Source organism: Puma concolor, chromosome C1, assembly GCF_028749965.1.
Source record: "Puma concolor isolate L17-30 chromosome C1, mPumCon1.1.hap2, whole genome shotgun sequence".
Taxonomy (NCBI): Eukaryota; Metazoa; Chordata; class Mammalia; order Carnivora; family Felidae; genus Puma; species Puma concolor.
In genome coordinates, this window is record NC_141674.1 from 50,344,052 (window position 1) to 50,358,911 (window position 14,860).

Sequence of the window (14,860 nt, forward strand, 5' to 3'; positions counted from 1 at the left end):
TACATTTATTTATTTAAATTCAAGTTATTTAACATACAGTGTAGTATCGGTTTCAGGAGTAGAACCCAGTGGTTCACCACTTCCATATAGCACCCAGTGCTCATCCCAAAAAGTGCCCTCCTTAATGCCCAGCACCCACGTAGCCTATCCCCCCACCTGCCTCCCCTCCAGCAACCCTCAGTTTGTTCTCTGTATTTAAGAGTCTCTTATGGTCTGCCTCCCTCCCTGTTTTTATTTTTCCTTCTTTTCCTCATGTTCATCTGTTTTTGTTTCTTAAATTCTGCATATGAGTGAAATCATATGGTATTTTTTTTTTTTTATTTTTAGAGAGAGAGAGAGAGAGAGAGAGAGAGAGATAGCACAAGCCGGGGAGAGGGGCAGAGGGAAAGGAAGATAGAGAGAGAGAGAATCTCAAGCAGGCTCCATGCTCAGCACAGAGCCCAATGTGGGGCTCTATCCCTGAGATCATGACCTGAGCCGAAAATCAAGAGTTCAACATTCAACCATCTGAGTTACCCAGGCACCCCTAAAAAGACCCAATTTTGGGTAAATACATTAGTGAAATCTTGGTGTAAACATGTTTCTTAGCTAGGAGCATATCCCCCCCCTGCCCATCAACCCCCAATAGTAAAGACCTTGTGGTGTTTCTTCTTGAATCCCCAGGGCCTAGGACTGTGCTTGACACATAATAGACATCCGGTACATATTTGATGAATGAAAGCGGTAAACCAAATATTGACTTTATGGATATGGCAGAACAAACAAATTAAAAACACAGATTAGTGTTGTGTTTTTATCGAATAATAATTAGATAATAGTACCTGAGCAGGGCAGGGAAATTTGGGGCAACAAAAAAAGGAATCAATAGTACATAAGTCCCACGACCCATACTTCTAAAACCTTATCTTGTCTCACTCTCCTTTTCAGCTAAGACTACGTTATTCCCATACTAGAGACAGTTCCTTGCTGTGTTGTGATAAACCAAAATGACAATCATGACATATCCAAATGCATTTATAACAACCCTTTTCATCTGAGATTCTCAAAACACAAAGAAATGTTATTTCTTTGTCTTACACATTCTCAGACACAACTTTCTAGACATAGAAGTATTATGGTTTCATTGCCGGTCCAACAACCTATGTCATTCTTTTCATGTTTACTGTAAGCAGACTACTGAGTGCAATCTCCACCATTGTAAAGATTAATCACACAAACAGAACATCTATATATTTTTATTACTACTGCATTCTTTTTAGTAGATGTCTGAATTTTTGGCATTTGTCGTAATATTAGGAATTATTCTAAAAATAAATAATATCTCAAGTGTTATCCACGAATGGCAGAATAATTTAAGTCATCAATGTATAGTCAAAAATGAGACCCAAAGTTTAGAATTTGGGCTTACTGGACACCCCATCTTTTAAACACCTGTTTTCTGGGGCACCTGGGTGGCTCTGTCGGTTGAGCATCTGACTTTGGCTCAGGTCATGATCTTACGGTTGGTGAGTTCAAGCCCCACATCAGGCTCTCTGCTCTAAGGACAGAGCTCGCTTCGGATCCTCTGCCTCCCTCTCTCTGTGCCTCTCTCTCTCTCTCTCTCTCTAGCTCTATCTCTCTCAAAAATAAATAAAAACATTAAAAAAATATTTTAAACGCTGTTTTCTAAGATATTCCAAATCTTGGGGAGCCTGGGTGGCTCAGTCGGTTGAGCGTCCGACTTCGGTTCAGGTCATGATCTCACCATTGTTCAGTTCAAGCCCCGTGTCGGGCTCTGTGCTGACAGCTCAGAGGCTGGAGCCTGCTTCGGATTCTGTGTCTCCCTCTCTCTGCCCCTCCCCTGCTCACACACTGTCTCTCTCTCTCTCAAAAATAAATAAACATTCATATACTCCAAATCAAGAGGAGAGAAGTAAGGTGTCCCTGGAGGTGAGCCAAGAATAATTTGCACTGTGCTTTAGAGGGCTACTAAGTCAGGGTACCTCGAGTCGCTCATCTGGATCAGTAAATGAATATTTCTTGCACACCTAGACCAAGTGACTGTGCTGGGCTCTGTGGACAATGTACAATCACAACCTACAACCCTGCCTTGCTGGGTTTTTTGTACCAGTGTGGAGCTAAGGCAGATAAACAAGTAACTCTCATGTAAGGTAGAAATAGGCTATGACGTGAGACAGGTAAGGTAGAAGTTCTCCTCAACAGTGTTGGCTGAGCACATGTGAAGTGCCCCGACTGTAGGGAATGGGGAAAGTGTAAGAGCCACATTCCCTTTCCGTAGGTGGCTCATAGGCCAGTGGGGAGGTTATGCAAGGAGAAATTAAGTCGTGAAGGTAGACTTTTCTTTAGAGGACGAGCATGTAACTTCTGTGAGAGCAGTGTCCTCAGGATGTAGTCAGGGTCTGTCATCTCTAATACTTTCACAATATAAATGCATGAGAACAAGGGGAACCTTTTTCCTTTTGAGGAGCCTAGACGCACAAATGTGGAAAAGCCCGGTCCTTGGCTTATCTTTTCCTAGTGATGGAACCTTATTTACCAAGGGGAGAATAGAATAGAGAGGCATTCTTTTTGATGAAATGACCTGTGTATTGCAGTTTGCATCCTAATTAGCCAGATGAGATTTGATGATTCAGAGCTGAGAGCCCTTTGCTTAACAAGACAAACAGAAATACCATCTAGTGTGTAAACTTTCTTCCTCAGATATATCCTCTGCTTCATGGACATTCAAATTTCCTTTCAAGGCCAACCCTCTGGATGGTTTGTCCCCAGCTGTTTCTTCCCCTCGACCTCTGAACAGTTCTGCAAGGTCACCTGTCTCTGCAAATCGAACTTGTTTCCTTCCCTGCCTGTTAAAAGGTAGATAGATGTTCAGTCCCTTCATGAGATGAGATTTGGTCCCCATACTATGGCATTTTCCCTAATAACTGCTGATATCATCGAGGCAAAGAGAACTGCTTTTCCTAACCACCCATAAAAGAATTTAGCTTTTTATATTTCTGCCTCTCTTAGAAAGCCTCATCTCCCCACTGTGAGTATGGCTGACTCCAAGGTATTGAAATCTGTACTCTAATTGGGAATTCACTGAACAAGACTTCAGTGAATGAACTTTTTTGGCCATTTCCTATAAAATGAAAAAGATTCTGCTCCTCCTCTGAAACTACAATACGGTTGCTTCTGAGCGGTAGTTCAGGATTGGAGGAGATCACTGCGAAATTCAGGTTTTCAGCTAAGACATATTTAACAAAAGTATGTTTTGCGCTCATTTCTGAGAGGCTGTATTCAAAATGTAAATCTTGGGACCTTTCAGGGATGTTTAATCAGCTTTCCAACTGAGGATCTTTTCATGTGAATGTTGAAGGTTGGAATTACTGGAATTGACCTTTTTATTTTCTTTTCCATTTTTCTCTCATCTGGCAATAAAGTAGAACACCCAGATTAGTGTTATTTCCCTGCAAGTCATTTTTACGACTTGGTTTGTGTTAGTGAGAACGAAATATTAATCTGCTCAGGTTTGCTTAGTAATTACATTAGACGTGTCACTTTTTCCATCATTTCTTAGGTTTCATTTCTCGTTGCTGTCTTCCTCTAGAGTTCACCAGCGGGTTTCCAAATAATTGGTGAAGGAACAAAACCAGTTTCATAGTCCCTCCAAGTTCCATGGAATGTTTACAGAGACCTTTCCCCAGGGGCCCTTTATAGACAAGATGGTCATATCAGGGCTTGTACAATCATTCTACTTTTTATTTTATTTTTTCTGATTATTATACATCCACATATAGTTCGCCTTCTAAATTATACACATTCTACTAAAATAAGCCTGAGGGAGCAGGTTGCTGAGAGGACAAGGAGGATCCTGTTGTGATTTTTGTGGCAACTTTATCAGGATCGCACGAGATTCTAGTTGAAGCTTGGGATTAGACTCTTTTGGGGGCGGGGCTTATGTCCATTAAATCATGCTGCCCTTTAACACTCTAGTTTAACTCAGTGCCCCCAAAATAGGGACCACAATCACACTAGGACAACCCCCAGGCATTTCTCAGCAGAGGACCTGATGGCACCTTCTTGATTGGAAGCTCCACCCTGCATGGATGGTCTTCTCCATCCTTGTCCTCCTTAGTCTGGAGGGATGGTTTGGATTTTTCATTTTAACAGTTTTCAGATGTACAGTAGCTCCAACTTAGTTCAAACTGTATTGCTAGAGATGAGAGAGAGAAAGAGACAGAAATAAGTTCTGTCAACATTTCTATAAAAAGGAAAATAAACATCCTCAAGCCCAAATTGAGTTGTTTTCCCTCAGAGGCACCTCTGGAGTGCTTACTGCCGACCATGCACTGTGTTGGGGACCTGGGGGGCCTGGAGACACAGAAGATGCTCTTTCTCACAGGGCTCACAGCCTAATATGAGAAAAAGACAAAATGACAGTTCAGTGGGCTAGCTCCTAGATGAGAGCCATACTCTGCAGACCTGGTCAATATTGAGAAAAGAGAAAAGGAGTCTTTGCCAGCAGTGCAGGTGAGCAGAGAACCTTTTCATAGAACGACATAGGCTTTTCATAGAACGACAATAAAGCTGAGTCCTAAAGGACAAGTGGGAGGTTGGCCAGGCAAAGAGTAGGAAGGACAGACAGTCTGGGAAGAGGGAACAGTGTGGGGAGAGGAGTGAACCAGGGCCATGGTAGAAAAGGCATTCCCTTAGGCCCAAGGGGGTAGGGCTAGAAGAGAGAGAGAGAAGAGATTTTTTAAAAAATGAACCTAGAGAGGAAAAGAGATGCTATGTCAAGAGTGGTATGCCATATGATGGAATTTATACTGTGCCCTGAGTTCTCTGTGGGGCTCTCGCAAGATTTCTGACAGGGCAGTGAGCTCTGAATGCATTGGATTTATCTCAGATTACCCAGCATCTCATTCTTTCTTACCCCAGGGCCTTTGCAAATTACTAATCCTTCTGCCTGAAGAGCTCTTTCCCCATCTTTTCATGACTTTCTCTTTAGTATTTTTCAGATGTCAGCTCTTAAGAGACACCTTGTCTGACCACCCTTTCTAAAGTGTTTCCTAATTGTTTTCTTCATTTCATTTGTACCATTTATAATTTTTAAATTTATTCATTTGTTTTATGTGTTCAGCTGTCTCTAATCTTAGACTATAAACTCCCTGGATGTAGGGACTGTATCTAGAACCCCTAGCACAATGCCTGGATCACAGTAGGTGCCCCCAAAATATTTGTGGAATAAATAAATGAGCCTTCAGATTTGCCTGTGAGGGACAGCTCTAGCTGCAGAGTGGACAATGGACTAAGGAGAAACCAAGACTGATAATAGAAAACATAGTTAGGAGGCTGCCCCCTCTGTCTGGTGAGAATCGGGAAATGTCTGGGCCAGTCATGGAGGGAGTGGAAATGGGAGATGTACTTGGAGTCAAGAAATGGTAAAGCGTGGAATCAGTGAGGAGTAGTTGGATGTGGGTTTTATAAGAAGCAAGAGTTAGGAATGGCCCCAAAACATAGAAAGCGTGATGGTGGTAGATGGTCCACTAAAGGAGGAAATTCCATAGAGTCAGAACAGATTTTGGGGGGAGAAGAAAATGAGCTCGACTTTGGACATGTTGGGTTTGAGGATACCTGTAGGCTATCTGGGTTTAAATATCCAATAAACATTTTGAGAGAGATCTTGGTAAACGGCCAAGATTTGAGAGTCATTGGCTGACAGAGTCGTTCATCCACTCATTGAACAAATACTCACTTACTAACTGCTTTGTCCCAGGCATTAAATACAGTGGTGAATGAAACAAACATTATTCTAGTTCTTAGAAACATCCCAGTCAAGACTGGTGACTGGTATCATGGAAATAGAGGAACTAGCTTAGGAATACACCTTTTGAGCACAAACCCCGGGGAGCACCACATCTAAGAGGTGACCTTACAAAAGAAAAGGGGCCATCAAGAGATGATAGTTTGAATGAGCGCAGGTGTTTCTCCCTCCCAAGTCCTTGCACCCAAGTAAACTTAGTTTTCAAAATATAGTGCTTGCTTTTTTGGTGGCAGGATTGAAGTACACGTGTTCGCATTCACTCTGTACAGAAATTCTTGTTGAGTTGTCCTTAAGGAATTCCAAAGGTTGGAACTGAGACAAGAATCAGCCTGCAAGCAGGAGACACAGGCAGAGATAAACAAGAGTTGGAAATCAACCCAGAGTTTCCCATTCAACTATGCATTTCCTTGTCCTTGTTAGATGTGTTTTAAGTCAAACTTAATGTACGTTATGGTTGGATTCCCTTTGTTAGAGTCCGTGGGGTTAATGCAATGTCAATGTCGTCACAATAGAAAGAGATGTTATAGTCTGTTTTGCCAAGACCAGTTTAGAGAATTTTGACTTATTTGCTTATTTTTACTTCTCAATTATCTTAATCCAAGAGACAACACCTCAGGTGCTTACCAAATAAAAGTCAATCAAAGACCTGGGTGGGAGTTGTTTTGAGAGTTGAAATTTCTTAAGCACATCTTCAAGTGAAAGTTTGCCCATTTACTTTAAAACACAATTTGTATGTAGCTACTGCACATTCTAAAAATTAGAGCTGTTTTATCTGAAATATCATAGATTATGTTTGATACAAAAATTAACTGAAAAAAATTTTAAACTCAGCAAAAACAAAAATATCTTTCTAATTCTAATGCAACCAAAAGAAAAAGAATAATTTGTACATACCTTTATAATTCTCCAAACATAGTGATTTGTTGCATGTGTTTATGTGCGTGACATTTAATGAATTTATTGGTGTATAAACCATACCACAGGTAAATTTGCTTCTGCTTAGTAGTGGGTAAAATCTATTTTTTATCAGTAAATCTTATATATGGACTGTTATGTATTCAGTGTTTCTTATGTTGTATTTCTTAAGGTATGTTTCTAATATAAAGGAAAGTTTTTCAAAATCCCTTTGGCCAACTTCTCGTTTGGCCCTAATTTTAAAGCAGGTGATTATGCTAACCCTATAGACAGATCTCAGCTAGATTTTACCTATGTGAGACTCCAAATCAGAAAACTTGAGAGGCAGAGAAAGAAACAACATATCATAAATTATGGATTCCTTGCTATTTATAAGTTTTATATTCCTAAATGCACCATAAAAATAAATAAGCAGTTGATAAGAGATGTAATAGATATGTTAAAGGAATTAATTATATCCAGCAAAAATAAAACAGATGCAAATTCAAAGATTGCCATTTCGAACCATTGATTTATTATCTTTTCTAAAAAAAAAAAAAAAAAAGACTCAACCCACCCACTCATGAAAAAACTCTTTTGTTTGTGCTCAGAAGTCTTTGTTTTCACCTCTCAAGGGTTGGGGTTTGCTTTTTCTACAATGGCTTTTTAAAGATTCACCCTGTGGTGCCTCTAAAAATGAAGGGAACATCCTTAAATCTTATTTGATTTGAATGAATGGATAGCTAATGCTGATCAGATGTTTCTTTAGAGAATAATGTTTAAAAACTGGTATGGAACTTAGGTATCCTGGCTGATTCATAGGTAGGCTGTTTTCATCCCAGCTGTGAAGGTCTCAGAGATCAGCCAAGGTAACCATTTATTTTAAATCTTCTTTTGTTTCAGATTTCCTGTTGTTTTTTTTTTTTTTTTGACCATTTCAAAAATCACCCAGTTGTGTCATAGCTTTCCATGACCCCCAGATTCAAACCAAAAAACCATCTATATAACGAAGTGACTGTACCCTCCCACGTAAACTCTAAGTAGAGCAGAATATGAAATTAGACCTTGCCTTTTTTAATCACAATGAAACTAATATTTAGAATTCTCTTGTCAAATGTCTTCTATTTATGACACTGTTTCTTTTGTTTTTGTTTCCCCAGGACATTTGGGCTTCCAGGACAGTTTTGTCACATCAGGTGTTTTTAGTGTGACTGAGCTAGTAAGAGTGTCACAGAGTAAGTATAATTTTGCTTTGATTTGGTACACATTTGCCTTGGGTTTGTGCTTACTTTCTGCCTGGGCCTCCTAGAGACATAAATAGCTTTCAGAATCCCTTTTTCATTCACCCATTGGAAGAATTTCGCCACGCAGTTTATTTGACAGCCAAGAATTTAAATCAGGAAAAATTAAATATCATTTTAATGTGAGACATAGGGAAAGAACTGAAATCCTGACTGTCTCACATATTCCCTACTTTATAGTGTGAACCTGGTTAAAAAAATTTTCTGAGTCTTCCCTGATTTCTAGGAAATTCTGCATTTTAAAAGAATTTGTTTTTGACCTTTAAAGAATGCTAATGCCCTCAGCATGAGTGACACAGTACAGCATGATCATTACCCGGTTGTCAATAATCACCAACAACAATGAATTAAGAGTACCTGTCACCACCCTGTTCCATTGATCAAAAGGGTCATTGATTATATTTTTGCTATGACATAATCCAGACAGTCCAAGGAGAAGATATAGGATATTCTGTCTCTGTGTTTCTCTCCCTCAGTCTCTCTGTCTCTGTCAGTCATACACACACATACACACACACACACACACACACACACACACACACACACACTGTTGCCTTCCCTCAAAAACATCTCTTTGTTTTTATTTAAATGCATACCTACAATGACTATAGTGTCATAGGTGGCAATAACAAGAGGAAAATTTAAATATCAAATGTTACAATTTTACTTTTTATTCCCCTCCTACTTCAAAATACTGCTTATAGATAAAATTTACAATGTCAACATTGGTTTCGAACTGCATCAAATCCTTTGTGGAATGAGGTGGAGTAAAAATAAATATTTTCGTTTCAAGTCCATACCCCCCATTCACTTCATTACAGTCTTGCAAATTTGACCGAGTAAACCAGTCAATCTCTGACAAGATGTCGGGTCACGCAAGCCACGCCATCCCAATCGCACAAGCTCAGATTCTCTCTTCTCTTATTTCTTAACGCTGGAAGGCCGTGAAGAATCCAGAAAGTGGGATATAGGACGTGGGGGCAGAGGATGTGGAGTTTGAGGGATAGATAAAAAAAAAAAAAAAATCCAATGACTGTTGAGCAGTCACTATCTGCCAGACGCTGTGTTTTCATGTGTGTTATATAAATTAATCTTTGCCATAAACTTGTTAGGTAAGTACTTACACTCATTTTCACAAATGAGTTAAATTGGGGGTCTATTTAAGTCATTCACCAAAGTCAGATAGTGGGCAAATAGTTAAAGCTAAGTCTGTGTCTTACAGATGTGTACTCTTGCATGGGCCCAAAGGAACTTGAGAAAGTGTACAATGTGGGACTAGACAGGGAGACTAGGGGAAAGGTAACTTTGTGGATGAGAATTCTGGAAGTTGGGACCCTCGGTTGATCCTGGGGGTGTTCTGGTGTTAGGGAGGTGGAACCATAGGGAATGAGGTGTTAGGAGCAGTGAGGGTATGAGTTGGAATGGAGACGTTGCTTCCATGTTATCAAGTATGCGTCAAGTATCAACCGGTGAGGAAGAGACTAGATTAGGTTGGAGGATATGTGCCTAGCACAGCTGACTAGCCAGTCATTTGCCATGGATAAATAATGCAATTTTTTAAAACTGTTTTTCACTGGGGCACTGGGTGGCTCAGTCAGTTAGACGTCTGACTTCAGCTCACGTCATGATCTCACAGTTCGTGGGTTCAGACCCCGTGTCAGGCTCTGTGCTGGCAGCCCAGAGCCTGGAGCCTGCTTCGGGTTCTGTGTCTCCCTCTCTCTCTCTGCCCCTCCCCTGCTCATTCTCTGTCTCTCAAAAATAAGTAAACATTAAAAAAAAGTTTTTTTTTAATAAAATTGTTTTTCACTTTGTAAGACTTAAAAAGGACCGCTATCCCACATTTTCTTATAACTTTAATAATAATAGTAATGTAGAATATATGCTTTTTAGAGGGTACTTATCGTAATGGCATTCCAGGTAAATACATTCCTTGAGCCCTTACTTAACTCTAGGATTGGAGCACTCGACCTTTTTATTCTTCCCTGGCTGCTGTAATGCTTACATTTGGTCTTCATTACCGGTAATCAGTGTCCCAAGGCCTGGATGTTGTATGAGAAGGCCCGCGCTGCTCAAGACCGTCCCCGGCATCTTGTCCCCCTTCCATTTTCTGTATGCCCCTTTAAGGTCTTCTATCCCAAGGCCTATCAGTTCCAAGCTAGATTAGCCCTCTATTCAGTCTACATAGCATGGTTGCCAAGTGAATTCTAAACCTGCCTTCAAGACTGCCAGAGGGTATGGGCAGACCACAGATTGAATTTGCAGAGGGACCTGGTTTTGTTTCCTGTCCCCATTTAGGGGGTTATGTTGCTGATGCCCGGCATCATGAGCGTCCTTCGGCTCTTGAATGCTTTTCGATTCTGCACACTGCTGTGTAATCGCTGTAGGACTCACTCACACATGGCCTCGTGCTGACTAAAACTGTTTGGCAAGAGTGGGACTGGGCTGTGTCAGCTAACTCATGGCTTCAAGCCAAACTGCTGTCCAGAGCCCCCCTCCCTCTTGCAGATCTGTAATCCAGGTTTGTCAGGGTATATGTCACAAGATTGCCTTGGCTGCTGGGGTTACGGACCCACCCCCAGCTCAGGTTGCCTCACCCACACACCTTTCTGAAAGACTTAATACTCGAGCCACATGATGAGTCAAAACCCTTCACCATTCCTTACAGCACTGCCCCCTTCCCTGAGCTGGAAGAGCTAAGGGTCCATGTTAGAGGTGCAGTGGGCACTTTTTACAAATGAGCAGGGCTGGGGTGCGTTCCATAGCCTTGAAATAGAAATAAGCTAACTGGCACAGAAGTTGATTAAATGCATCATGTTAGCCCTGTTAGGAACATGATGCAACACTAACATGAAAAATACGGTAGCTAGTATTTACCAAGCATACGCTATGTACCAGGCATTGTGCTAGGCACTTTGTAAACATCATCTCGTTCAGTCCTCCCATGGTTGCTATTATTGTCCTTTTTATAGTTGAAGAAGATGATGATGCTCAAAGAGGTTAAGAAACTTGCTCTTTTGACTTTGCTGTGCTCAGCTAACTGACTGCAGACATTTTTGTCGTGACCTCTCCTGTAACTGCATTAGAGAGCTACGGAATCTTTGGATTCTGTGTTTTTATTAAAAAACCATTTCTTGTTAGAGTTGATAAACTTTTAGCTTGTTAATCTGTGCATTAAAAAAAGGTTGAAGCTACTTTCATGTAAACTCAAACACTTAATTAAACTTTTTTCCCCGGATTGGTTTTCAGTTCTGATATTTTTTTTAATGAATAGGCTTTATTTTTACAGCAATTTTAGGCTCACAGCTTTAGGTTAGTGAAAAGTACATAAATTTTAATATTTACACCTCCCCAAATAGTTTCCTGTATATATTAACATCTGTTGTTCATGTGGTACATTTGTTACAAGGGAGGAACTGATATTGACCCGTTATTGTTAACAGAAGTCCATAGTTGACATAAGGGTTCAGTTCTTTGTGTTCTAGATTCTGCGTGTTGACAAATGTATCTATTATTGCAGTGTCATACAGAACAGTCTCACTTCCTGAAAAATCACCTGCCCTCCAGCCGGTCATCTCCCCAAGTCTCCAAAATTACTACTCATTCTGTGAATAGTTCAGCCTTTAACTGGATGTTTTTAATGGCCTCAGAGTCTTAGAATTTCTTCCACTCTGCTGCACGTTTCTTCTTAACCCCCTCTTACTGATCTCAGCCCCACCCAGTTCCCCCCATCACACTTATGACCACATATGTGGCCTGGAAATGTCAAACTGGTGGTGGCCTCAGTTCGAAAAATTTCCCTCCTCCTGAATCTTTAGTATTCAATGTTAAAATCTGCTGATGTAAATATTTACTTTCCTCAGGTTTCCAGTTAGTTTCTGTTTCTCGTTTTCCTCCTTTTAAATTTAACAGAGGAGGGAGGTGCTATTTCAGCATTTCCTCCTGAGGATTCACTGAAATAACCGCGTGCTAAGTTTGTTGTTTATAATCGTGTTACTACAGGGTGGCAATGGCAGAGAAACTCAAGAGAAAAGCTGCTGGTTTAGCTTCACACATTCAGAGGTGAGGGTCAGGCAGCGAGGTTGCTTGACATTAGATTATAGTGATCAGATGCATGGAGTTGTTAGAATCAGGGGCTCCCGCTGTGGTCTCTCACTAATTCCCCTCTCACCCTCGCCTCCCGCCTACCCACCTACCCTTTCAGTTTTTGCATTATGTCGAGTCCACGAAAGGCAAGAAAGGAGAGTTCTGTTTCTCTTAGCAGCAAAGGAAGTACCACAGCATAAAAGTAGATGTATATATGTGGTCCTCCTTGTGACAGGGCCATCTGAAAGTCGTTCGAGTAATTTATTACTTTGTTCCAGGAGAGGGTCGGGAAGGGGGAATACAGATCGCGAGACACTGTGCCAGAGGCAGAGAGAGGTCTTCTCTGCTCCGAGGGAGGGGGGTTTCCAAGTGCTAACAACGCAGTTCAGAATCACTAAAGTTGTTTCAGCAGAACACTGTGAGGAAAAGGACAGGAACCATCTGTTGAAATGGTTCTTGCGTGATGCTGCATTTTCAAACAAAGCCCTCGAGAAGCGTTTTTCAGATGGGTCTCTTTCCCATGAAGCTGCCACCAAGAGAGCGCACTCGGCTAGCTGCTAAATGACCCCACTTTGATGGCCGACTCGATCAGCACCCGCTCTTGTTTATTTTGCACGGGTGTTCTCCTCCAAGGGTGTGCTTTGAGTCCGTCAAATACCCTTCCTGGTGTGAACCCAGAAAATCCTCCCGAAAAATCCACTGCTTCTGCCCATTTCCTTCTAAAGTGCTGACTCTTCTACTTTGAAGTTGGTGGGGGTGGCTCTGAATCCGTAACTACTTCGTGGGGAAAGAGGAAAACCACAAATACACACAGGCCATTGTGACTCTGGCCTGGCGGGGTCTCATTTTCCAGCCGTGGTTTGTACACCCGAGCAGGCTGCAAGGGTTAAGTAAACTTCGTGGCTAGGAATGACTTCACGGCCCTGGAATTTGGAAGAGCCAGGGTTCCCAGTACACTGTGGCCAGCCTTAGCATCGCCTTTGGGTGTAAAAACCACTCTCAGTTACCCAGACCGAATTTTTGGTTCCTATCACGCTGCTGCATAATCTACGAAATCCGGCAGCTGAATTGTCCTGGCTCTACCACAAAGCCCGGCTGCTGGGTGGCTACAGGACTCCCGACTTGTTTGTCAATGGAGAGGGGGAGTGAACGGAGCCAGGCATATGCCTCAGCCTGGCATGAGGTAGCACCCTAGTGGCTGTTTGCTGCCTTCTGCATGTGCACTCTTTCTGTATTCTCACACGAGAATCATCACTGGGATCCGAGGTGCAGTTCCCTTTTCAACTTCTTTTTGAAGTCTCTAGGTCCTTTGTGTGTCTCTGAGAACCCATATCCACAGGCGCGGATTTTCTGGCCAGCAATGCAGTAAGAACAACTGGCAGTATTCTAACCTGACACGATGGAACTCGTACAGCAGAATTAACTCAGCTCCAAGGTGCCGTATGAAAATGCAGCTCTTTGATACGAACAAGCCCAAACTTGGAAATTACAAAATGTTCTTGCGAAGAAGGACGCGTGAGGAAATCGGTATAGGATGAGGGATTCCAGACGTCCAGGCCTTGGGGGGTGCCATTTAAGTAGTTGCAAGATTTTAGATCCTTGTTAGAGAAGAGAGTTGAAACTTTCTTTTCTGAACAAGTGGCCTATTGGCTATGATCATTGCATGGGCATTAATTTTAAAATTCGTATTCTTAAGCAAGCCCTTCTTTCCAAAGAAGCCATTTGGGTGTAAGCATTAAAGGAAGAAACAAAAAGATTATAATAAAAAATAGACGTCAGTCCTAGCATGAACAGTGGCTGTGACCTTGCCTTTTGTTTGCCATTACACAATTCAATGGCAGTCCACTCAAACTATGCTCTCGATCAATATCCTATTAAAGCGGCACAAAAAGTCTCCATAAACTTAGTGGTTAGCTATGTTTATAAATGGAACTCGGCATAATTAGATGGTCAATAGCAGGCTCTACTAGTAATTTTAAAATGAACATCACACATTTTCTATCTGTAGAAGTCAATGGCACCTCTTCCACATTGAAGGTACGGTGTGCCGCAGACGAAAGGGTGGGCGACCCTTTAAAAAATCATAATGCCTGTCGCTAAAATGCAGTTTTTAAGGAAAGTCTGTTAAGTTCTGGAATAGAAAATACTGACTGGCCCTGTATATGTTTTCATTTTGCTTCCCTAAGCCACCTTATTCTGAATATATTATGACATGGCAAATGTTTTCTAGTTTTAATCAGCCCCTCATGGAGATACAAAATAATAAATATTACCATACTATTAGGAAGGAAAATATCAGTCTGGCTGGCTTCATTTAGCAGGTTTCCTCTACTCTAATTCAATACATTTTCAAAATAAATACCGAAATTGAATTAGTTCAGTTTTGTTGTATAATTTTTTTCTCTTAATTTTCTTGACATATTTGGGGTGACTATTTGGACAGCAAAGCCAGCGGCCAATTGACTAGACTGGCAGTAATAGAAATTTTCATCAAACTCTTTCTTTCGAATCCCAGCTCACAGTAGGGGGGGCCACACGTGATTTTTCCCATTCTGTTCTCATCGAGCAGAGTAAGAGCCACACAAAGTAAGAGGTGTCCCCATCCTTACCACAAATTGAAATGTACAAGATACCTTGTGTTCGATGTGGCCCTGTCAGTGGCATTATGCCCACCATTCCACTGATTTTGAAACTGGTTAGAGGGGCGCGTGGGTGGCTCAGTCGGTTAAGTGTCTGACTCGATTTCGGCTCAGGTCATGATCTCAGGGTTTGTGAG

At 41.4% G+C, this 14,860-nt stretch overlaps 1 protein-coding gene across 9 annotated transcripts in view; it reads left to right on the top strand.

Annotated features, from left to right (window-relative positions):
* Window positions 1-14,860, top strand: part of NFIA (nuclear factor I A) — a 574,225-nt gene that overhangs the window by 436,458 nt on the left and 122,907 nt on the right. For all 9 annotated transcript variants that reach the window (XM_086717139.1, XM_086717140.1, XM_086717143.1 and 6 more), the window contains one exon: window positions 7,861-7,935. In XM_086717139.1, coding sequence (XP_086573265.1) covers window positions 7,861-7,935 — 75 coding nt within the window. The remainder of the gene's footprint in view (window positions 1-7,860; window positions 7,936-14,860) is intronic.